At 43.4% G+C, this 24,994-nt stretch overlaps 2 protein-coding genes across 33 annotated transcripts in view; one reads left to right on the top strand and one right to left on the bottom strand.

Annotated features, from left to right (window-relative positions):
- The window catches only part of DMTF1 (cyclin D binding myb like transcription factor 1), a 43,971-nt gene extending 41,962 nt beyond the window's left edge, over positions 1 to 2,009 (top strand). For all 29 annotated transcript variants that reach the window (XR_012432724.1, XR_012432731.1, XR_012432727.1 and 26 more), the window contains 2 exons: positions 376 to 520; positions 719 to 2,009. Coding sequence is in view for 20 of the 29 variants with exons in the window: in XM_074035620.1 (XP_073891721.1) it covers positions 376 to 520; positions 719 to 828 (255 nt within the window). In the remaining 9 variants the exon portion in view is untranslated. The remainder of the gene's footprint in view (positions 1 to 375; positions 521 to 718) is intronic.
- Positions 1,840 to 24,618, bottom strand: TMEM243 (transmembrane protein 243). Of its 4 annotated transcripts, none has more exons than XM_015447832.3 (5): positions 24,564 to 24,618; positions 23,460 to 23,751; positions 4,684 to 4,734; positions 3,656 to 3,760; positions 1,840 to 2,443 (listed from the first exon to the last, which is right to left on the bottom strand). In XM_015447832.3, the coding sequence occupies exons 2-5, from the start codon at positions 23,535 to 23,537 to the stop codon at positions 2,321 to 2,323; spliced, it is 357 nt and encodes a 118-aa protein (XP_015303318.1). In that variant the 5' UTR covers positions 23,538 to 23,751; positions 24,564 to 24,618; the 3' UTR covers positions 1,840 to 2,320. The 4 variants fall into 4 exon arrangements, with proteins under 4 accessions (XP_015303318.1, XP_045244626.1, XP_005550399.1 ...); XM_045388691.2 differs by having other exon boundaries at positions 24,365 to 24,579; XM_005550342.4 differs by having other exon boundaries at positions 24,374 to 24,579.
- Between the last annotated feature and the right edge of the window lie 376 nt (positions 24,619 to 24,994).

Raw genomic sequence — 24,994 nt, 5'->3', positions numbered from 1 at the left:
GAAAACCATGTTCTATCTTACTATAGTTCCTCACTAAAACTTTTCCCTCTTTACCTACAATACATTGAGAAATGTTTGTTAGAACCCATAGAAGCATTTTCTTGTGAGTGGTTAGTAATATCATCCTACACTGTAACAGCATTGTTTCTTCTATTATATTCAGCTGACCTATAACTGACCCAGTCCTTGTAAGTTCCTTTTGTTAAAGGTATGTTAGATCGTGAGGTCTTTTGTCCCTGTGAGACCTTAACTTTTTATTTTATATTCTGATTTTTAAATGGGTCATGTTTAAGTCTGTTTAACCTACACATGGGATTTTAAGGAAGACTAGTAAGGAATATGAGTCAATCTCTCTTTTCTTTTAATGTTATTTAGGGTTTAGAGTCTCCCACTATAGAAGAACAAGTTGATCAAACAATTGATGATGAAACAATACTTATCGTTCCTTCACCACATGGCTTTATCCAGACATCTGATGTTATAGATACTGAATCTGTCTTGCCTTTGACAACACTAACAGGTACTGTAATATAATACTTACTATGTGCCTGATAAATTTTAGGTGGGAAAATCAGACATTTAATTCAGTTGTTTCAGTCTTTCTTGATCCAATAAGCTACTAGTCTTAAGTTCTACACCGTGGTAGAATACCTTAAATTCTTGACGTGGACTAGAGAATAAATATATACATTTAAAACTAACTGGATACTCATTACAGATCCCATACTCCAACATCATCAGGAAGAATCAAATATCATTGGATCATCCTTGGGCAGTCCTGTTTCAGAAGATTCAAAGGATGTCGAAGATTTGGTAAACTGTCATTAGGATAATTCTTAGAAATAGGCAGTTCAAGCAAAGAAGCCACACTGTTAATTACAACATCTTCAAAGAAATAGGAGCAACCCCCAAGAGGCTTAATTTACCAATTTAAATAGCCACAGTGCTTAAGCCACACATTGTTGCTGCTATGACTTCTTACCTCCTTTAAATACATCATCTGAAGTTGAGTTTTATGACAGTGTGTAGTTGAGTGGAGGCTGGGAGTTTTAAGCATAAATCCCTATGTTTAATGTTACATGGCAATAAGGAATTTCATTCACTTCAGCCACGAAGAAAAGTTTAGAATCACGAAAGCTTAACTGCTGTGGTTTAAAATACAGTTTCTCTAAAGATCAGACATGGCACTGTCTCCTTTCAAGTAAGCCTGGTTGTAGTTCAGATAAGTCATTTCAACATGAGAGCTTACCAGTGATCTTCTGATCTTCAAGAAGACTAAGTTTGAGACTTGACCAGCATACAAGTACAGAGACCTAGGAGGTGGTCTTGTGGTGGTTACGTTTGATTAACCCATTGCTGGCAGTGGGAGCTGATTTAGGCAGGGTAAACAGGAAAGCATTAAAAGAGTTAAAATTCACTACAGGTTTTTTGTTACTTTTAAAGGGAATATGGATAAGCATAGTAACAAAACCCACCAAAATCTAAGCAGTTTTCACCCCCTCAGAAACCACTGTCATTAGTTTACAAAGTTAGCACTTTGAAGTAAAACTAAATGAGGAAGGAAGTAATGTTACCTATCCTTGATACCGTGACCATTTATTACATGTTTTGCAACATAAATTACCCAGAAAATAGTTTGTCATCCACTTAGTGTGTTAGGTGGTGGGGTACAATATAACCTCTCATCTCAGGCAATTTTTAAAAAAACAGTATTTGCTTCTATAACAAAAGGAAACAAATCTAAAAGTCATTCCTATACTACAGAAGGGTTAAGGCAAAGGTAGCCTTTTGGGCTTTTTAATGAATATGACCCCTATAGAAAAGTCAAGGAAAAAAAAACCTTGTATAAATTATTTTATTTATTATTGTAATTAGATCTTCACAAAGTTGTCTTTTCACTGTCTGTTTTGTTAACGTGAAATTAAATTGTAGTTATAAGCAAAAGTCGGTTGCCTAGGGAACAACTGTATATTCAGTTTAACAGAAATAAAAGAATATTTGTCTTAAAATGCAAGATTTGTTTGTTACATAGCCTTTTGCCGTGCAATTACATTATAAAAATGTTCATTTCAAAAGTGAAATGTTGTGCTGTTTGAGCTTTAAGGGTTGGAATGTTTAGGTACAACGTCAGCTCCTTAAAGAAAAAGCAAAGTGATCTAGGCTATGTCTCCCTTGCAAGAGGGAATTACATTTACAATTAACATGAAAATCATGTATCAGACTTCTGCAGGAGATTCTTCAGCATACCTTATCCAAAAATTACTCACTGTCCTAATGTATCATTTTGAAGAGTCCTGGTAAGTAATTCTCCTTGGCAGCCTCACCTTCCCACATCATGGAAGTACAGGTTTGCACATATACACAACATGATGATAGAAAATATGATATAGTATATTAGCTTTCTAAATTTTGGTTCTAAGTCTCCTTGTCGATACCAGTAGATCTAAAAAAAGAAGAATTAAAGTTTATAAACAGTTAAAATTTAAAACATAACATTTTTTCTACCAATTTCAAATTTCATTAGTATTTGTTTATTCCCCTAAATGAGACAGACATTCTCCATATTCTGACATCTCTACATTCCTGAGACCAGTGCAGTCAGAATTTAATTCTTACTCTTGAGTTTCCACATCCAAGATCATACTTATTCCTACTTTCTCAGTTTACTTTCCTTTATGTTCAAACCTGTATACTCTACCAGTCATCTGGCAAGCTATCCAAGAACATATACCTGGACATACTACTTAACAGGAAAGGAAGACAACATTTAGACTCGTATGATTCATACAATTGGTTCAGACTGCAAAATAGGGCTTCCATAGTATATCTGGATTAAGTTAGTTCATTGTTAGTCACTTTAGGCTTCAAGCTAGGGGAACAGGAAAGCTCCCAAAGTGCGATGGGCCAGTCCTTTTTCGGGTCATGGGAGTACATAGCAGGATCAGTGAATTAGAACACTTGGAGATGTCTCCTCTTTAATTTTAACTCAGATAAGCAAATTACTATTATGATTTAAGCCCTACGGAGATCAAAACAATTGTTTTTTCTTTTGATTCTGCCTCTCAAGGAACATGAAACAATGTAGCCAACTAATGAATGATTGAACACTGAGGAGCCACCACCATCTTTGTTTCTTTACCATAAAACAAACATTTGCAGTAAATCAAACATTTTTACAACTGTAGCTTCAGATTTCCCAGGAGGTTTTGGTGTTAATACCTCCACTGTGGGAGACAAACATGTAGATTAAAATAGACTAATTTTGTAATCATTAGAATTCAATCCAGAGTGTGCTATCTCATCCCTTAGCAGTAACTGGCATTTCCCAAAGACTGCTGGTCCTCATATAGTCCTTGAGTGAAGATGAATTAAGTAAATTAAAATATCTGGCCACCTAAGTCTTCCCACTAATTTTTTTTTTCTCTTTTTTTTTTTTTTTAGCTATCAAGGGAGTAAGAGTTTCTCTTTGGGGTTACAACTTTGGGATTTAGGAGAAAACTCAGATTTTATTGAGAATTCTAACATACTTTTAGGGAGAGGATGAGGATATAATTAAGAGATACCCTTTTGTATAGACCCAAGGCTGAAAATTTTTGTCCTATGCATTGCAACTTAAACCCTCAAGAACACTGGTTAAATTCTCAACAGTACTTACAAGTATGCAGGCAGTAATACTACTCAAAGAGATGCAGACAGCAAAGAATATATTCAACGGTTTTGGAGGTAGTTGAGGGAAAACAAAAGCACTGATCAGCGTTACCTGTATGAAGAGAAATTATGTAAGGCCTTAATAGTAATTCCAAGACTTGGTAATTGCCAACTGGAGTCTAGGCAACAATTACATCTGCCACCAAGTTTGCTTTCTAGAATGTTAGAGTAATTATTAATATGTTTGAGTTTTTAGTACTTCCTCCTTTTCTAACCTTTCCCTTACTTATGAAAGGAGAGAAAACATTAGTAAAACTAGCTGATCCCAAAATAACTTCTTTAACTAAACCTCACTCCCAGAATTAATGATTCTACTAGAAACAGTTCTAGCCATTTTGTTATTTTAAACATTCCTAGCAAAATGAATATAATCAAAGCTGGTTTTGCTATAACATTATGAAACACACTGAAAGACCTAATATCGTGTAGTTCTGTTTCTAACAGATGCAGCATTATATGCAATCTTTTCATTAAGAAGCCATGGAAAAAAATTATCAAATTTAATGAAAATGTGTCAGAAAAATGTCAAACTATGGAAAATACAGCTTTTAAAACTTTTATTGTGATAGCTCCCACATGTATTTTACAGTATGTATACAGTAAAACTACTATACACTGTGACCACATCTTTTAAAACTTGACCATAGGGTAATGGATATGTTCTTTAGGAACAAAATTAGTAGAAATGGGGAATTAAGGTAGATGATGACAGAAGGAAGTGGCTACACTGACGTTTTTACAAATTTACTAGGCAAAACATGGTAAACTCAATTATCTGAAAACCAAGTTGTCTGACTTGTACCATTTCACATATTCAACCTGGGGGTGCGGCGGAATTAAATTAGCTACTCCAATTAGCAATTGCAATTTTGTGGTAATAAAAGCACTTAACTTTTTGGAAAGTTAATTATAATTGATAAAGTTTTCAAAACTTTGGCTAAGAGCCTGGGTGAGGCACAAAATGAGGATACTTACTAGAATCAATAAGGATGTTAAACTGCCAACAACTAAATTGATGATTCGATCCTGAAAGAGAAAAGAATTTTTAAGCCATATGACTTGGATCCATGTTACCTTCAGTATAGTGCAATGCAAGGTGTTGGGATGGTTTACAATAAAGAAACCCAAGATCCAGTCCTTCTCTGAGCTTTACACATAAAACCACCAAACAAAGCAAAGTGTACTGAGTCATGAGAATGGAAAATGTACTTTGGGAAAATGGCCAACTGGGGAAGGTTTCTTGAAGGGACAGAACATTTATACTAGAGTCTTGATTGGGTAGTATCAAATGGGGAAGGGAGGCTTACAAATAATGCTTGTGCTGAGGAGGATAGTATGAGCCAAAGGAAAAGGACAGGCACTACCGGAATGGCCAAGCCAGAGCATTGGTTAAAAGTATCAGGAACCAGACTAGATGTGCATGATGTGTCTGGAACTACATTTGTAATACAGCTTAGGTATCCTTGTCTCATCTAAAAATAGATGCTACTGTTAAAAGGGATGGATCCTAGAGTGCCAAAGGCTTGGTACCTGCAGTCTTAAAAGACCATCCAGTCCAGCAGTTTTTCCAAGTTATTTAATAGTGAAAGCCTTCAGTATATAAACAAAATCTTCATTGAATGAAGAGCCTACCTACTGAGCTTTCTTGTCATTCCCATCCCACCCCAACCAACAACAAAGAACATTTGAAAAACTGATCCAATCCTAATTTTACAGGTTAAAAGTAAATTTAGGCCCAGTGTGGTTAAATTATTTGCTAAGAGTCATATAGCAAGTTAGAAGCAATTTTGAAACCAGAGATTCCTGAATCCAGGTCACTGGTTAGAAGTAGTTTCAGGTACTACTAAAAATGTAAAGTAAGATAGGCTGTAGAACTACAGATTAAAGTTAGGGTTTAAGCCCTGATTAGGAAACACTAAGGCCAATGAGAATGACATGCAGTCTTATTTCTGAGAAGTCAAAGCTGAGTCTTTAACGAATCAGTCATCTTAAATATTGTTTTGATAAGGTCTGAGCAGAGAACAGCAGGATATGGAACATAGGCTGCCAATAAACAAAACCTCAGAGATGGGAAGGACACAGGAACAATCACAGAGCAGCAACCGAATTCTCATTTCCAAGTAGTCAGCTTTTAAAGATAAGAACCCACAGAAGTTAAGAGTCAGGCAAAACTGGGAGGGAAAGAGTATAAGAAAGCCAAGTATTGGATGTACGTAATCTAACCAAGGACAAATCACAACTCTCCAGACCAAGGCCACTGCAACTGAAAGGTTAAAGAACAAAAGAAACTGGACTCCAGCCACATCCTAACTCCAGAGGACTTGGAAGAGATCTTATCACGACCTCAGCTAGAGAAGCTTACACAGCACACAGAAGCCTGAAGTTAGGACCACCTGTTAGGAAAGGGACCCAGGGACAAGTCACTGATCACTTTTAACTTTTTCCCGCATGGGACGAATAAGTGTGTTTAACATAAAATATGTAGAGAGACAAAAATCCATGGGAGCCCCACTGTTTTTGAGAAGCAAGAATACTTCTCTCTGAGCTCCCAGGATTTCCAAAACGAAGGACTGCATACCTCACAACAGCTATCCCACCAATAGAAGCCAAGCCAATAAATCACTAATTGCCAAATGACACACAGCAAGTTGCCTACCAGGATCAAAGTAGGAGAAAAATAATGGTAAAAGGATATTAACTATGCCAAGATCATTCACCAATCCTCTCCTTAAAAATTCTGGGATGAAATGGTAATATGACTGTTTCACAGCAAAACAGGCTCAGGGAAACTGAAAACTTTCCCAAGATCTCAATACAATTAAGTGATAAAGACAAGATTCAATGCCAGACCTCCTTTCTCCATTTATACTTCTCACCCAAAGAACAACCTAGAATGCTAGTGCTGGTCTAGACAAAGATGGCAAGTGGCAGACAACACCTCAAAAAGCCTATTAGCAAAGTACTAAACTAAGTGCTTATCTTTCAAGAATGAAAATTTCCTTATAGGTGACTTTGTTCCACATTGTTGAATTTCTCCATATAACTGATTTTAATCATCCTGATGAAAATATAACTAAACTTTAATGAATACATTCCTGCCTGCCTTTTAGATAGTCACTGAACAGAATTCCAACTGATTTTCATGAAAATCAGTTACTGTTATAATGTAGTGATCCCCTCTGGGATTCCCAAGATGGGATGAACTATTTATTTAGGACATGGCAGAAGTGTTTCTAGAATATTTTCTTTCTCCAAGCCAAGGCCTTCTGCTATCAACATAACCATGAATTCAGGTATGCAGAGTTAACTTCAGAAGCCCTCCTACTTCTAATGCTCTCTTGTTTTAAACGTGCTACTCAAAGTGTAGTCTATGAACCAGCACATTGGCCTCACCTGAGGGAATGCAAGAAATGCAGAATCTTAGGCCTCACTGAGACCAACTGAATCAGAATCTGCATTTTAACAGGATCTGGTAATTTGTGTGCACATTTAAAATGGAGAGGCTGTGCTCTAAAGTTTAGTCTAAAATAAGTCATTTTTAAATATTAAGTTCAAATCACAGGGTGGAGCTCCTTCCCTGGGCCTAGAGATTACTTTTCAGGGTTTTAGCAGCTCTTCTAGCTCCCAATCTCCAAAGAGGATAATAGAGAATAATTAAATAGCTAGTTAATTAACACTTCAAAGGACAGTTTGGGGAATAATATGCTCCAAATTGGAGCTATAGTACATGGAGAAAAGTGAATATTACATTTAAACTTTACTGTTTATGGAATAAATGGAAACTCATTATTTCTACTTCTATAGTTAGTCTCTATTAACTCAATTATTTCTCACAGAACTTAGCTCTTATGTCCCCTCCCTAGTTTTATTTTCACTCTAGTTCTACCTATCATAACTTGTCTCTGCTACCAGAAATTTAAACCTTATACTGTGGCTTATTTTCACTCTACAAGGAAGCTGATCGGACAAAGGATGGCAATTAGCCTGGATCCTTGCCTGCTGAGAGGACAGGATATAGATTTAAAATTTCCTTCCCAGAGACAAAATATTCTGCAACAGGTTTAGAGATAGTCTGAATTCATATATACATGAACATAAAAACAGACATTGTGTGTGCACATACATGTGTATATATACAGTTGAGATTTCACCTATATCACCTCATATAATTCAGATGCAGATACAAAAGTGAATAAAAACATCTCTACCTTCCAGAAGTTTACACTATCCGGAGTTCAGGAGGGCACTAAAAAGACAAAGTGAGCTAGTCAGGGAGAGACTAACAGAGAAGTCAAAACCCTAAGGAAGACTAGCAGATGAAAAGGAAAGGAAAGATGGTTCATGAAAGGAACTCCACAAAGACCCATGGGAGAACAAAAGCACTGCCGTTACAAAAACGCAATGGGACAAATGGAGATTGTTGACCCAAGTTTCATGAGAGCTGAGAGGAAAGGAACTGGAATGCAATGCACAGTGAAGAGTCTGGGCCTGACAGATTCATATCTTTGTCTTCCTTTGAAATGAGGAAGGAGAAAAAGATGGAGGTATATGCAACTGGTTTGTATCTGGAATGGTGGAAAGAAACTCTGTAAAGCAAGTAGGGAATATGTTATCTCCATTTACCAACGGGTAACTAGGTTCGAGAAGACTGACTTGCCAAAGGTCACACAGCTAGGTAATGGCAGAAAATCTATCCAATGCTGTTTGCAAAATGCAAGCATAATGAGACGTTCAAAAGGTCTAAGAGTCCTTAAACTAATAAATATGGACCTTAACACAGTCCGGAAACCAAGGTTCTCATCTCATTCTGCCACTAGCTAGCTTCGTAACCTCAAAAGGATTCCTTAACCCATTTGACTCTATCAAAGGAGAAGACTGGGCTAAATGATACCTGGTCCCTTCCAGTTCTTACACTTTATAGTTCTGAATCCCCAGACTGCACTTGGGCCAGAGAAGAAGGACTAATGCCCTAGTGATTAAAAGCCAGAGAACCCCTATACTTGCCTGGTCAGTCATTAGCCAGTATCTTGATACTAGAGAAACTAAAACTCAAATGATCAGGTGGTAACAATGGCCCTGGGAGGAAGCTGGCAATAATATCCCAAATAACCAAAAGCTAGCTCTGCCTGCCCTCAGCTCTTAAGCTCCCTGGAAATATCCTGGTTCTAAACAGTTTGGAATGCTTACAAGCGACATTGTATTCAGCCTTCCATTTCCATGGCAATGTTTTGCCTACTTCCAAAATGAATTTCAAGGACATGTGCTACTATAATAAAACCCTAACCTAACTAACCTAACCGACAATAAAAAGACCAAGACAAAATTTCTAAAAGGCTTTGGGGAATGGGGGGGAAAAAGGCTAAAGAACTTACAAAGGCCAGGTATAGTGGCTCACACTTGTAATCCCAGCACTTTGGGAGGCCAAGGTGGGAGGATCACTTGAGCTCAGGGATTCAAGACCAACCTGGGAAAAATACTGAGACCTTGTATCTACAAAAAATATAAAAATTATCTGGATTTGATGACACGTGGCTGTAGTCCCAGCTACTTGGGAGGCTGAGGTGGGAAGGTCACTTGAGCCCAGGAGGTGATCTGCACTCCAGCCTGGACAGAATGAGAATATTAAAAAAAAAAAAAAAAAAAAAATTGTCTAAAAAAACATTTATCATTTAAACTCAAATGTGTGTATGAAGATTCCTGACAGCCAAGTGGGAAGTACAACAGAATTTTAAGTTCTAACTAATAAAAGTAAGCATACTGGATAATTAGAGTCAAAATTCTCCTGGCTCTAAAAAGAATTTGTCCCATGAGTCAGAACAAATCTAGGGACACAGAAAATGCAGATAATTCATACACAATCATTTCTTATATTGGTCCATAAAAAAATCCCAGAGGCATAAAGTCAACCCAGTTCCCCAAAAAGTGCTACTCCCAATTTTGACTACTCATCTGTATTAGTTTCCATGCTGCTGATAAAGACATACCCAAAACCGGGTAGTTTGTTAAGAAAAAGAGGTTTAATGGACTCACAGTTCCACATAGCTGAGGTAGCCTCACAATCATGGCTTATGGTGATAGACACGTCTTACACGGTGGCAGGCAAGAGAGAAAATGAGAGCCAAGCAAAAGAAGAAACTCCTTATAAAATCATCAGATCTTGTGAGACTTATTCACTACCACAAGAACAGTACAGGGGAAACCGCCCCTATGATTCAATCATCTCCCACCTGGTCCCTCCCACAACACATGGGAATTATGGGAGCTACAATTCAGGATAAGATTTGGGTGGAGACACAGCCAAACCATATAATTTCATCCCTGGCCCCTCCCAAATCTAATGTCCTCACATTTCAAAACCAATTATGCCTTTCCAACAGTCCCTCAAAGTCTTAACTCATTTCAGCATTAACTCAAAAGTTCACAGTCCAAAGTCTCATCTGAGACAAGTCCACCTATGAGCCTGTAACATCAAAAGCAAGTTAGTTACTTCCTAGATACAATGGGGATATGGGCATTGGGTAAACACACACATTCCAAATCAGAAAAACTGGCCAAAACAAAGGGGCTACAGGCCCCATGCAAATCCAAAAACCAGCAGGGCAGTCAATTTTTAAAGCTCCAATGTCTCACATCCAGGTCATGCTGATGCAAGAGGTAGGTTCCCACAGTTTTGGGCAGTTTTGCAGGGTACAGCCTCCCTCCCAGCTGCTTTCACAGGCTGGCCTTGAGTGTCTGCAGCTTTTCCAGGCACATGGAGCAAGTTTCAGTGAATCTACCATTCTGGTGTCTGGAGGATGGTGGCCTTCTCACAGCTCCACTAGGCAATGCCCCATGGGGACTCTGTAGGGGCTTCAACCCCAAATTTCCCTTCTGTGCTGCCCTAGCAGAAGTTCTCCATGAGGGCCCTGCCCCTTCAGCAACCTCTGCCTGGACATCCAGGTGTTTCCATATGTCCTCTGAAATCTAGGCAAAGGTTCCCAGACCTCAATTCTTGACTTCTGCGCACCCACAGACCCAACCCCACATGGAAGTTGCCACGTGCAGCTATGAAGTCATGGCCTGAGCTGTACGTCGGCCCCTTTTAGCCATGGCTAGAGCTGCTGGGACACAGAGCACCAAGTCCCTAAACTGCATACAGCAGGGGGGCCTGGGCCCAACCCACAAAACCATTTTTTCCTCCTAGAACCTCTAGGCCTGTGATATGAGGGGCTGCCTCAAAGGTCTCTGACATGCCCTGAAGACATTTTCCCCATTGTCTTGGGGATTAACATTTGGCTCCTCATTACTTACGCAAATTTCCACAGCTGACTTAGTTTTCTCAGAATTTTTTTTTTTCTATTGCATTGTCAGGCTGCACATTTTCCAAACTTTTATGCTCTTGCTTCCCTTTTAAAACTGAATGCTTTTAACAGCACTCAAGTTACCTCTTGAATGCTCTGCTGCTTAGAAATTTCTTCTGCCAGATACCCTAAACTCATCTCCCTCAAGTTCAAAGTTCCATAAATCTCTAGGACTGGGGCAAAGTACCATCAGTCTCTTTGCTGAAAACATAACAAGAGTCACCTTTACTCCAGTTCCCAACAAGTTCTTCACCTCCATCTGAGACCACCTCAGTGTGAACCTTATTGTCCACATCACTATCAGCATTTTGGTCAAAACCATTCAACAAGTCTCTAGGAAGGAAACTTTCCCACATCTTCCTGTCTTGTGAGCCTTCCAAGTCTCTAGGAAGTTCCAAACTTTTCCTATCTTCTTCTAAGCCCTCCAAACTGTTCCAACCTGTTACCCAGTTCCAAAGTCACTTCCACATTTTCGGGTACCTTTACAGCAGCACCCCACTCCTGGTACCAATTTATGTATTAATCCGTTTTCACACTGCTGATAAAGACATACCTGAGACTGGGTAATTTATAAAGAAAAAGAGGTTTAATGGACTCACAGTTTCAAGTGGCAGAAGGCAAAAGGTACATCTTACACGGTGGCAGGCAAGAAAGAAAATTAGAGCCAAGTGAAAGGGGTTTCCCCTTATAAAATCATCAGATCTCATGAGACTTATTCACTACCATGAGAACAGTATGGGGGAAACTGCCGCCATGATTCAATTATCTCCCACCAGGTCCCTCCCACAGCACGTGGGAATTATGGTAGCTAAAATTCAAGATGAGATTTGGGTGAGGACACAGCCAAACCATATCATCATCCTTCAGAACTCAACACTATCAACTTCACTGTAAATCCTTTCCGGACACCACCCTGGGCACCTCCCCTCAGAACACCCACATCACTTTGCTCAGTCTTCACAACTACATCAAAATAAAATGTATTACTTGTGTCCCACACTAAGACTGGCAGTTAACAGTGGGAAAGACAGTCTACAAATAGTATCCCCCTTACCTGCGGGGGATACACTCCAAGACCACCAGTGGATGCCTGAAACTGCAAATAGTACCAAACCCTATACATACTGTTTTTTCAATCAGATAACAGAGATGATTACTAAGTGACTAACAGGCAGGTAGCATCTACTGTGTGGATACACTGGACAAAGGGATGATTCATGTCCCCAGCAGGAGCAGGACAGAGTAAGAGTTAATCACATTACATAAAACAGTGCACAATTTAAAACTTACAAATTATTTCTAAAGTTTTCCATTTAATATTTTTGGACCACGGCTGACCACAGGTAACTGAAGCCTAGAAAAGTGAAGCTGTGGATTAGTAGGAACTACTACACTTGTTTTCCTTCTTGACAGTGTGGCACACTGTAGGCACTCAATGAATGTTGGTTAAACGAAAGACTCAAAGCAGAAGTGGCCAACAGTATTTTCTTTAGAGTGCCTCTCACCAGTAGAGACTATTTATCTAATCCTACCACTTATCTGGGGCCTGGCCTATCGATAGGAACATAATGTGCCTCACTGCTGCAGGGCAGGCATGCAACAGCACCACAGAAGCTGTGGCCTGGTACTGCAGACCAAGAAGTCACGGTTTGTCAGCCACAAAGGTGCAACACGCTAACAGATACCTCCCAGGATAGGTTCTGTTGTTCCCAAAGAAACATCAATGGTAAACTACGGGGATCTCTGAGGTCCAGGTTTTCCTGAGTACAAGCCCAGTTACTTTCTGCTAGGGCAGGACCAAGGACTGATTTATAAGGCATCACAGCTCTGAACTCCAGTTGACAAATTAATCCTTCGACAATGCTCCCCAACACTCCCAGAGAGGCGCAAGGCAAAACAGAGAAAAGTCCTTGCAGAAAAGCAAAAGCCTAGATGGACAATGCCATGAAGACATTCCCTTCTACATTCTTGAGGGAGAAGGCAGGGTAGAGGGTGGAAGACGACTCAGAACTCCATTTTTGGTGTTACTTCCAAACTTTCTATGTGATTCCACAAAAGTCTTTCTCCTCAGACAGCATCGCAGGGAGTCCTATGGACCCACATCCCTTACCAGGTGTTCAATCCTATTTCCAGGTTAGACCTCACACCTCCAAGTGTCCTCCTCTGTCAGACATCCTACCCCTGGAAGCTGGCGCAGTGGGGGAGGGAGCGCGCGGGCGGGGGTGCGGGAGGGAGCGCGCGGGTGGGGGGGAGCGGGAGGGAGCGCGCGGGTGGGGGGGGGGGCGGGAGGGAGCGCGCGGGTGGGGGGGGGGCGGGAGGGAGCGCGCGGGTGGGGGGGGGCGGGAGGGAGCGCGCGGGTGGGGGGGGCGGGAGGGAGCGCGCGGGTGGGGGGCGGGGGTTAGGGAGCACGCGGAGGACGGGGAGGGAGTGCACAGAGGGGGAAGGAGGGCGCAGAGGGGGAAGGAGCGTGTAGAGGGCGAGAGTGAGAGTGAGAGAGTGATAGTGAGACAAAGAGTGACAGAGTGAGAGTGAAAGAGAGAGAGAGCGAGAGTGAGAGTGAGTGAGAGAGAATGAGGGAGTGAGAATGAGAGAGAGAATGAGAGTGAGAAAGAGAGAGGGGGGAAAGCAGGGAAAGGAGCGGGAGAAGAGGGAGAGAGTGGGGAGAAGAGGGAGACTGGGGAGAAGAGGGAGATAGAGTGGGGAGAAGAGGGAGAGAATGGGGAGAAGAGGGAGAGAGACTGGGGAGAAGAGGGAGATAGAGTGGGGAGAAGAGGGAGAGAGTGGGGAGAAGAGGGAGAGAGACTGGGGAGAAGAGGGAGATAGAGTGGGGAGAAGAGGGAGAGAGTGGGGAGAAGAGGGAGAGAGACTGGGGAGAAGAGGGAGATAGAGTGGGGAGAAGAGGGAGAGAGTGGGGAGAAGAGGGAGAGAGAGTGGGGAGAAGAGGGAGAGGGGGAGCGCGTGGGGAGAAGAGGGAGAGGGGGAGCGTGAGGGGAGAAGAGGGGGAGCGCGAGATGGGGAGCACGAGAGGGGGAGCGTGAGAGGGGGAGCGCGGGCACAGGCACCGCGGGCACGTGGGAGAGCAAGTGCGGGAGCGCCCGAAAGCCAGCGCGCATGAGCAGGGAACTGCCACACACGTTTAAACCATTTGATCTCACGAGAACTCGCTCAGGAGACAGCATTGCGGGATGGTGCTAAACCATTAGAAATTGCCCCCATGACCCGATCACCTCCCTCCCAGCCCCTCAACATGTGGAGATTACAATTTGACATGAGATTTGGGTAAGGACACAGCCAAACCTTATCATTCAGCCCGTGGGCCCTCTGAAACCTCATGTCCTCCTCACATTTCAAAACCAATCATGCCTTCCCAACAGGCCCCCCAAAGTCTTAACTCACTCCAGCATTAACCTAAAAGTCTAAGTCCAAAGTCTCATCTGAGACAAGGCAAGTCCCTTCCACCTATGAGCCTGTAAAATCAAAAACTAGTTACTTCCAAGATACAATGGGGGTACAAGCATTGGGTAAACAGACCCATTCCGAAAGGGAGAAATCAGCCAAAACGAAGGGGCTACTGGTCCCATACAAGTCTAAAACCCAGTAGGGCAGTCATTAAATCTTAAAGCTCCAAAATAACCTCCTTTGGCTCTGTGTCTCACATCTAGGCTGCACTAATGCAAGGATTGGGCTCCTAAGGCCTTGAGCAGGTCCACCCCTGTGGTTCTACAGAGTACAGCCCCCAAAGCTGCTTTCACAGGCTGGAGTTGAGTGTCTGTGGCTTTTCCAGGCTTACAGTGCAATGCATGAGGGCTCCCCCTTGCAGCAGACTTCTGGACATCCAAGTATTTCCATACATCCTCTGAAATCTAGGCAGAGGCTCCCAAACTCTTGCCTCTGTGTACCCACAGACCCAACACCACATGGAAGCCACTAAGGTTTGGGGCTTGCACCCTCTTAAACAACAGCTCAAGGTATATCTTGGCCCCTTTTAGCCACAGCTGGAGCTGGAACAACTGTGACTCAGGGCACTGGGGCCCAGGACCTGACCCACAAAACCATTTTTCCCTCACAGGCCTCTGGGCCTGTAGCATGGGGCTTGCTGTGAAGATCTCTGAAATTCCCTGGAGACTTTTCCCCATTGTCTTAGCTATTAACATTCAGCTCCTCAACTGCATCTCCTTAGAGGGCCAGAGAAATAGCAGCCCGACCCTCAGTTTGGTCTAGGAACAACACCTCCTGGCACTCAATCCCATTTTATACTCATTGCTTACCCTCCCCTACCCATGCTTTCCTCAGGTCATTGAAGACAGTGATTATCTTCTCCTGGGATGGGAAAGAGCAAGGCAACACATTCAGCATGTATTAAATGCCCAAAGGGTGCTACTTCCTACCATTGTTTACCTGGACTGAGTGATTCAGGCCCTTGAGCCACATCCTACAATTTTGCCTCCAAAGTTCTGCGTTTCTCAAGCAAACTTAAGGGTCCCAACACCATAAATAAAAGTTTGATTCTCAGAAATGACCTTGCTTCTCTTCTTCCAAATCACAGCAGACAACTACTCGCCATGAAAGCTGTGGAAGTGGCCTAGTCAGAAGCCTTAGGGGCCAGGAAAAAACATACTGAGAGGATGCAAAATGTGGGAGAAGGTTTATTTTGAGACCAGCTGAATAAAGAAACCTAAGGTCCTGTGTCCAGGGATTTAATTTGGGTCCCTCAGAGCAGCATGGCTCTGCCTGTACAGGAGCTTCCTCTCGTACTGTCACTGGAGACAACCAGAGGTACAGCAGCCGCACAGGCGGAAAGCAAGGAGACATTTTGTCTCACTGGCTAAACCTAGGACCCAGTGAATTACGACCCGTATGTTCTGAGACTTCCCAAAGCAACACCAGACTTTGAACAGTGCCAAGAGCACGGGAGGTGCAAGAGAAAGCATTTATGAGAATTCAGGCACACCCACCCTTTACAACTTTTACACTCGATTCTCTCCCAAACGCATGACTTCCACTGCTACATGTGGACCTGTATTTAAGTTACAACTTTTAAGCCTTAGTTTTCATATTTGTACAACGTCTACCATGTAGGGTTGTAATGAGGATTGGAGGAGAATACATAGCCCCTACAAGAGAGTATCTGGCATTCAGTAGAGGGTCAGTAAATGGCAGCTAATACAGTATTTGCACTATTTATACCATGTCTAAGGGGGAATCTTACCAATAAGAGATCAGACTCCTCAGAGCTGAGAGAGAGCTGAGCTGGCCTAACACCCTGGCCCCAATTTCTATGGCAGCCCCAGTTTCAAATGCATTCCACCATTCTCACAGGGACACTGAGGTTTATCCACCCACATGTCTCTTCAGCAACTCAGAAACTATGGTCACTATACCCATACACAGCCTATGAGCCAACCATAAGAAAAAAGTGACTCAATTCAGTAAGCACAGGATATTACCAAAGACCAGCAAAAATCACATCCAGAGAAAACTCAGTAGACCATCAGCTTCCGAGAGGCCACACCTCAGTTTAAGTTTTTTTATAACAATATTGTATTTACTACTGGCCTCTGCTATATACAGCTTAGCAGAAAGAAAAAGAGAAAAATGACTTTAATTGTATGAGAGCTTGAAGCACCACTTCCTGTTTTGATATCTAGCATATCCAGGTTCCTAACCACTCCCTGCCTTCTACTGTGAGCTCAGAATGTCCCAAGAATGTAGGTTACTTTTTGATAATGCTAAATTCTCACTTTGCTTAAAACTTAATATACATGAAATCAAGAACTTGGTAAGCCATTGTCCCTAGGGCTAAAAAGGCTACAAAAATGAGGAAACTGGCACCTACCATTTAAGAAGAGCTTATTCTCTAGTTAGGAAGCAAGACCTACATGAGTGCCTCACAGCACAAGGAGTAAGTGCCAGGGGGCATCTTTGACAGCCAGGCTCACAGAAGGAAAGCGAGAAGAGACTGGATTACAAGGAAGGTTCTAAAGTGGGGAATCAGGCTGAGCAGAATTCAGATATTTAGAGAAGAGAGGACACAGCAGAAAGGAGAACGGCATTTGTGAAGAGCAAGGAGGCAGCTAAAGGAAAGGGATTCATGGAGAGGCATTAGCCTGGACTGGGCTTACACAGAGCAAAGGTAAGGCCAGTGCATCTCAACCCTTTCTATGCACCAGCATCCCGAGGACCTTCCAGAAATACCAGTGCCTGTGCCCCACACCCAGAGATTCCAGTCCACTGGTCTAGGGGTGGAAGAGAGAAAACCACATAGAGTACTAAAGAAAAAGTGATGGCATTTATTTTTCCTAATTACTTTTCTTGCACACACAAAAAAAGGCAAAGTTGTTTTGACAGGCTGAATGAGAAGAGAGGAGATAACTGTTTCACCTTTGGGTGACTAACCCTCCTTTGAGAGAAATAGCTGCTTGGATGATCAACTAGAAGCTCTGTGTAGAGGAAATACACTAAAGCCTGCACTCCTCAGAGAACAGCATTGGTAGCTCTAAGACAGAGGAAGGGGCTACTGGCACAGACCCAGCTATCTTAATCATAGCTTTATTATTTTTCTCTTCTTTCCATTTTTTAAAATTATTCTATTACCATCCCTACTGAGCCTTGTTCTTAAATAAGCAACAACAAAAATGGCATGAAGTGGCAACTCTAATCTTACATGATTATTTGCAGAGGCCAAATGCTCCAAGTTTGAATTGCTTGACTAACACTAATCATAAAAAGCCCTTGCTTTTCACCATTTTTGCTTGCTTTTTTTTTTTACTGGGGGGAGGGGGATAAAGGAAGATACTTTTGTCTTTGGAACCAAAGATCTGAGCCTCAGAGCCCACTAACTTGCCCCCTCCACAGAGGGCCTCCCTTCTCACTATGGTATCTGCTGAGGAATTCAGTGTATGTACCTTCTCCCCAAATCATTGATTTTATATATCACATCCAAGAAGGAATAAAGGAGCAGGAACTGTCACCACCCTTCTTAGAGGATGAATCACTTATTTTGTAATCAGTGACCACCCATAGAGTGGGCTGATCTAGAAACTGGTTTGCACTACATGGCACCAAGTGGACAGTGTTCATCCTTTTCCCATTTGCCCTAGCTATAGGATGCTGCTTTGCTTTCTCCAGAGAGAACATTCTCTCCCTCTCCTCCTAGGTTCACCAGTCTAGACTGACTGAAACTGATTTCAGATGATTCCACAGCCAGCTAACAAGTCGAGATCAAGACTCACAAGCCCTCAGAATAATTTAGTGCCCTTCTAACACTAGACAGTGGGAAAGACTGTCCAAACTGTGTGTTGTACTAAAGCAAACTTTTAAAGGTAGTCGTGGGCAGAAGAGGGAAGAAAATCTCCAGGTTTCAGTTTACCCTAGGGGACAGGATGGGAGGGAAAAGCAGAGGAAGGCGATTCACTGAACCATGTTTCCCAAAGTGTATTCTGTAGAAACTTATCTAGTGAATGCTCCTAGGGAGCCGGAGGCAAGAACTGGGTAAGGCATTGTACCAGGGTTAAAGAGGCCACGCCACCTACACTGTTTAGGAGGTACTACTCACGTACCCTCACCAACTAGAGTCACAATGAAAACTGGCATATTAAAGCTTCTAAAGTCCCACAATAAAGAAAAATGTTTCACAAACTTGGCTATGGAACCACCATAACTAACATTTCAGCTGCTTTAAAACTAAGCTGTCTGAAATGGTTGGGTATCCCTTATCCAAAATGTTTGGGACCAGAAGCTTCTCTGATTTCAGAATTTTTTTCGGGCTTTGGAATATTTACATATACATAATGAGATCTTGGGTGGGACACAAGTCTAAGCACAAAATTTGTTTCATATACATCTTATACACATAGCCTGGAAGACAAGTTTTATACAATATCTTTAAAAATTTTGTGCATGAAATAAAGTTTGTGTTAAGTACTTTTGTGTGGAAATTCCCACTTGTAGCATCAAGTCAGTGCTCAAAAAGTTTTGGATTTTGGAGCATTTCGGATTTTGGATTTGGGACATCAGCCTGTACTAGCCATACGTGGTTACTGAGCATCTGAAACACAGCTAGTGTGAATTCAGATGGGCTGTTAATATAAAATACATACTGGATTTCAAAGACTTCATACAAAAAAATTGCAAAAGTATCTGTTTTTTGTTTGAGATAGTCTCATTCTGTCACCCAGGCTGGAGTTCAGTGGTGCGAGCCTGCAGCTAGGACCACAGGTGGGTGCCACCACACCCAGCTAATTTTTTGTGTGTGTGTGACAGGATCTCATTTTGTTGGCCAGGCTGGTTTCAAAAGCCTGGGCTCAAGTGATTCTCCCACCTCAGCCTCCCAAAGTGATGGGATATACAGGTCTGAGCCACCGTGTCTAGTTAAATGTTAATATTGATTATATGTTGAAATGATAGTATTAATATTTTGGAAATAAGGGATTACATAAAATTATTAATATTTCACTTGTTTGATACTTTTTCATATGGCTACTAAGAAATGTAAATTACATATATGGCTGCTCACATAATATTTCTACTGGATAGCACTCTTTTAGAAAATGCTAAGCCATAACACAGGCTTGGAAACTTCAGATATTTCTTATCATCTTGGTGTCTGTGCCATATTTTTCACCTGAAAGAGAAGTACTATGGCACAAAACTTGGGAATGGTTTAAAAAAGATGTAAAAAGCATCTGGGCATTCAAACTAGGATTCGTAAGATAGCCAACCTAACATGAAAATTCCATAGGTATCAAGGAATGAGGTCTATGTTTCTTACAAAAGATGAACACCTTTCCTTTTTTGTCAATAATCCCTAGGATGGGCACGATGGCTCACGCCTATAAACCCACCACTTTGAGAGGCCAAGTTGGGAGGATCGCCTGAGGCCACAAGTTTGAGACCAGCCTGAGCAATACAGGAAGCCCCATCTCTGCAACAAATTAAAGTTAGGGCCGGGCACAGTGGCTCACACCTGTAATCCCAGCACTTTGGGAAGCCGAGGCGGGCGGATCATGAGGTCAGGAGATGGAGATCATCTTGGCTAACATAATGAAACCCCGTCTCTACTAAAAATACAAAAAAATTAGCCGGGCGTGGTGGCAGATGCCTGTAGTCCCAGCTACTTGGGAGGCTGAGGCAGAAGAATGGTGTGAACCCGGGAGGCAGAGTTTGCAGTGAGCCAAGATTACACCACTGCACTCCAGCCTGGGCCACAGAGAGACACTCCGTCTCACAAAAAAAAAAAAAAAAAAAAAAAAAAAAAATATATATATATATATATATATATATATGCCAGCCTTGGTAGAAGGCACCTATAGTCCCAGCTACTCAGAAGCTCAAGTGGGAAAATCACTTGAGCCCAGGAGGTCAGGACTGCAGTGAGCCATGGTCATGCCACTGCACTCCAATCTGAGTGACAAAGTGAGACCCTGCCTCAAAGACAAAAAAAAATCCCTCAGATATTTATGGAACAATAGAGAACTGTTTCACTTTGCCCTTCTCTCCATGATTACACCTATAAAGCTATTCCTAAATAGGAATAACTTAGAATGAATAATTTTCATGCTAAAGATTGAATAAATCTGGGATTTCAGTAACCAAAATCACTATGTGCACCCGACATACATAAAGGCAAAAGTTCCGTCAGAGATTCCCCCAGAGGGTGCTGTTCAAGGCCAAATTAGTTATATATTAATAGTCATTGTTCTGTAATAGATCTCATTATCTCTCACTCACCTCAGGACTTGGGGCAAACTACTTCAACCCCTATTTTCTGTGAAAGGGCAACAGGTATGCAGATGTCTGGAGTGCTTTGAGAAGCAAAAACTGCCTAATTAAGTTACTACTGACCTCACTATTCAACTCATGAAAGGGAGTTGGTGAAGCATTACCAGAGGAAACTACTTGTATGACTGAACACAACCCCCTCTGAGGGTTCCACTTCCTTAGTTGTATAACAGAAAAAAGAACACCCATCTCACAAAGGAACTTGATGATTAAACAAGGGAAAGCTGAATGCCCACCATGTTGCCTGGCACTGAGGAAACAAAAACATATTCCAGACTTTCCTGTGCTCTTTGAGCTTCAGTTCTCTTTGCCTTAGAGTTTGCACCTAAAGTTGAGAGGCTATATGTATGTGTCAGTCCTCATAAAGCAAGTAAGATTACAAAATGCACAGGAAACCACCTGTCAGAGTAGGACAGGAACTGGGCTTTTATTCTTTCTCGATGTTCTCAGAAATGGTAGTTCACTAACAGCAAGTTTCCACTGTGTAGTGGCTATTTTGTCGTTTCCTGGCATGTAAAACAGCAAGCTGGAGACACCCACACACAAGAGCAAGTGATGGGTTTCTCAGTGTCCCCAGGACCCTGCTCTAGCAGTTGCTGTCCTCTGTGGAAATGGCTCCACTGTAATGAGTCCTATCCTTTCACTATTGAGGCTCCATTCCTGGGCCTTACCCTCCTCAGGCCCTCAAATCTTCATTTGCTGTGAACACATATGGAGGCCTCTCCTCTCTCAGATGTGGCATCTCCATTTATAAGATACATGTTTTCTTCCACCCTCAGACCGGGGATCTCTCTCCCTTCTCCATTCTGTAGAATTTCTCTATGTCCAATCACCCTGTCAACTTCACAGAGGGAGCTAAAGGGAGAAATTTTGAGAGATCAAGAATTAATATATATTAACTTTTTTCTCTGAATAGCTGCAGCTATTATTACAATGCCCTAAAGTTTCCTAAATAATCCCAGTGCGATATATTCTTGTAGTAAGTATGTAATAAAAGATACATTTGGAAAAGTAAAGTTCTTGAATGGGTTTCAAATGGATCATGGGCAATAGGAAACTTAAATCACTGGATGTTTTCACCCAAGCTGTTCAGAAAACATCAATATTTCTAACTGTCTGCATAAATGGCCAAGTCCACTACCAAGTCATCTACCTCTATAATTACAAGAGAGATGGGTTAAAAGAGGTCAGAGGTCTGGATCTCCCAGAACCCCAATCTATTGCTGAAGCATGTTGGGGAGGCACTCTCTTACCTCTTGGGAGAGGGGGGAAAATTTCCCATACAAAAGCAACCAGTTCTCGTCTGTACCCCCAACATGTCCCTGTCGTAGCACAGATCCAACCACATCTCATTTGCCTACATTTTTTTCCCCACCTGACAGGGTTCCTTGGCTCCCCAGGGCCAAGTACATAATGCTCAATAACGTTTGCCTAAGATGGAACATCTACTGGAGAAGGTATGTGTCTCAAACCAGGAGCACTGTGGGCTGGGATTACACCAAGCCACAAGATGAACAAGGTGCATCTTCCTGGAGATCGAGTTTAAATCGCTTTCATATTACAACATTTTGAGAGCAGAACGTAAAATCCAAGTGGAGTTTAAAAAATAAAGTAGTCCTGTGGCAGCCTCATAGCTTCCAAATTCAGGGCTATTCCCCAGACTGCCAGGTTTACCAGTTCCCTATCCTGTCTGCTGGAGGGCTCCTGCCAAAACTAAAAAAACCGGAAGCTCTGGACTCTACATGTGCATTACCTTTCGAGAGCTGAAAGCACTTTACCAGAGGTCAAAGATCACCAATGCCACTGTTTTTTTTTCCTTCTTTTAAGCCAGTCAAGTGAAGCAGGGAGATTGCAGAAGGAACAAAGAAATCTGTAACTGGCTATGATCAATTAGTTGTCAACACCACTGCACTGGGACCAGCCAACCAATGCCACTTTTAGGCGAAAAAATAAACCAGGCAGATCTTGCCCAAACTACTCAGAAAGTTAATGCTGACGATAGAAAAAGATCTCTCCTCAATTGTTGGCCCAGGACATCACATAATTAATCCTTTTTAAAAGGCGTTATACATTTTAAAGCCTAGAATAATGTAGCCCGTTTGGGTTCAGGGACCCTTTGATCACTTCCTGGAATGCAGGCCATCATTCAAGAACCCCTCATCTCAAGCCTCTCCCCTTTCCTTGCTTGGCTGCTTCACTGCTCAGCAATGAACCCTTAACAGTTCTATGTAAACAGGAATCATGAAGCACCCCTTCTCGGCTCTCTTAGGAAGCTTTGGGCACACACCTGAAGCCTCTGGAGGATCAGTCCTCCTGCTGCAGGTGCAGCTGTACAACCACTAAATCAACCTCCCCCCTCCGGAAGGGCTCCCCAGAAGGGCTTCCAACAACCCCGAACTTTCTGAACTTTTCTCCACTCCAGCCTTCAACGCTCTTGGCCAACCACGTGTCCCAAAGCAGGCAACGACTGACTGGCCGGGCAAACATCTTGAGAGGGAAGCGGTATTGCAGAACCAGCTTCCTCCCTAACAGTGCTTTTAGGAGCAGCAGCAGGACCCAGCCAGGACTCGGCGGGAGGGCAGGCCGCAGACACACCCCCCATCCCAGTCTGGAAACACAATCCGCACTCACCTTGGCGGACGTCTCCCCAAACAGAGGTCTGTTGTCCAGGCCACTGGTGCCATAGGTCCTAGTAGCAAAGTCCTCCATTTTGGGGTTTCTTCACTTTCCCCAAGCCACTTAAAAGCAAGCCAGCATGACTTCCCGAGATCTCAAGTCCACGACAGCAAGCCTCCTCCTCACGGCTCCCGCATAGCCGAACCCGAGTGGTCAGGGAGTGCTGGCGCCGGCGATGGGTGGGGGCTCACACGCGGAGAACGCTGCCGCTCCGCCCCGGCCCCACGCACCTCCTCATCTTGAGCAGCTGCCGCAGGAAGTGAAAGGAAACAAACACTGCGTGGCGGACTCTCGGCGGGACGCCCCCGCCCGGGCAGCTCCCACTTCCTCAAATCTCGGCCTTCGGCGCCCCCGCGGCAGCGCCGCCCGTCGCTCGCCCCCGGCTGCGGTTAGCAAAGCAAATCGCAGTCCCCTCGCCCCGGGAGTGACTCCCACGCCTCGCCCCCCATTTTTTACACAATTAATTTCCCATGTTTTCCCAATTTTCTACAGTGAACACGTATTCCTTCATGTTCGAGGGAGAAAAAGTTTTCTTGGAAGAATGCATTGAGAATCCCTTTTCTAGCCCTCTGCGCCTCGCCCGCTACGTTCCCCAGCGGCGGGAGGAGTGAAGTTGTAGGAGCACAGCCCAGCGCTCCGCACACCCCTCCCGCAGGGCGGCGGGTTCAGGTCGCTGCTCGGGCCGAGCCAAGCAACTTGGATCCCCTCTCAGGTGTTGCTTCTACCCCACGGCCGGCGTGCTCCCCGCACCTCCCGCCGCTGCTCTCCCCGCGCTCTCTGCCGGAACCGCAGCAGGAGTACGGTCAGGGCACAGAGACAGGGAGAATCTCGGCTCGGCCCTGCCCAGATTGGCCCCGCACCCGCCAAACCTCGGCATCCCCTAGGCGCTCGCACACTGGGGGGCTCTGGCCGCGCCGGAGAGAGCGGGCCCTGGGCGCACACCCTCGCCGGGATCCGGTGCCGCGGCCCGGGGACGCGGGCCAGATGCGTGGGGGAGGAATAGACCTTCCGCGCTGGCGGAGGGCGGGAGCGCGGTCCCGGCGCAGCGCTGCGGATCACCTCTCGGGTCCTTCTCGGGTCCCCCGACCCGGACCCGCGGCCTCCGTCGCAAGTCGGCCCGCCCAGGTCGCGTCACAACCGAGGCAGCCAATCCCGCGGGCCGAGGCGCCGCATTGGCTGCGGAGCTTTATTTCTAGAGGTGCCAGCTTAGTCCCCTTAGGGCGGCCAATCTCTGCAGCTGGACGTTTCTCAGCTCCTTAGCCCTTAGTAATTAGTGTCCATGCGATCCACGTGGCAAAGCACATTTTTGCAGATAACCTTGCACCTGGCTGAAAGCATCTTAAAAACAATCAACCTGCTTTAACCACCTCAGTCTTCGCTTAACAAGGACAGAATGGCAGTCACTGGTAATTTTGGTTTAGGGTTGTTTGCGTGTTTGCCTTGATTTGTTCTGTGACAGAGATCTTATGTGTTTACAGAAAGTTAGGAGG

Source organism: Macaca fascicularis, chromosome 3 (assembly GCF_037993035.2).
Source record: "Macaca fascicularis isolate 582-1 chromosome 3, T2T-MFA8v1.1".
Classification (NCBI taxonomy): Eukaryota; Metazoa; Chordata; class Mammalia; order Primates; family Cercopithecidae; genus Macaca; species Macaca fascicularis.
This window is presented reverse-complemented; position numbering and strand designations above follow the sequence as displayed.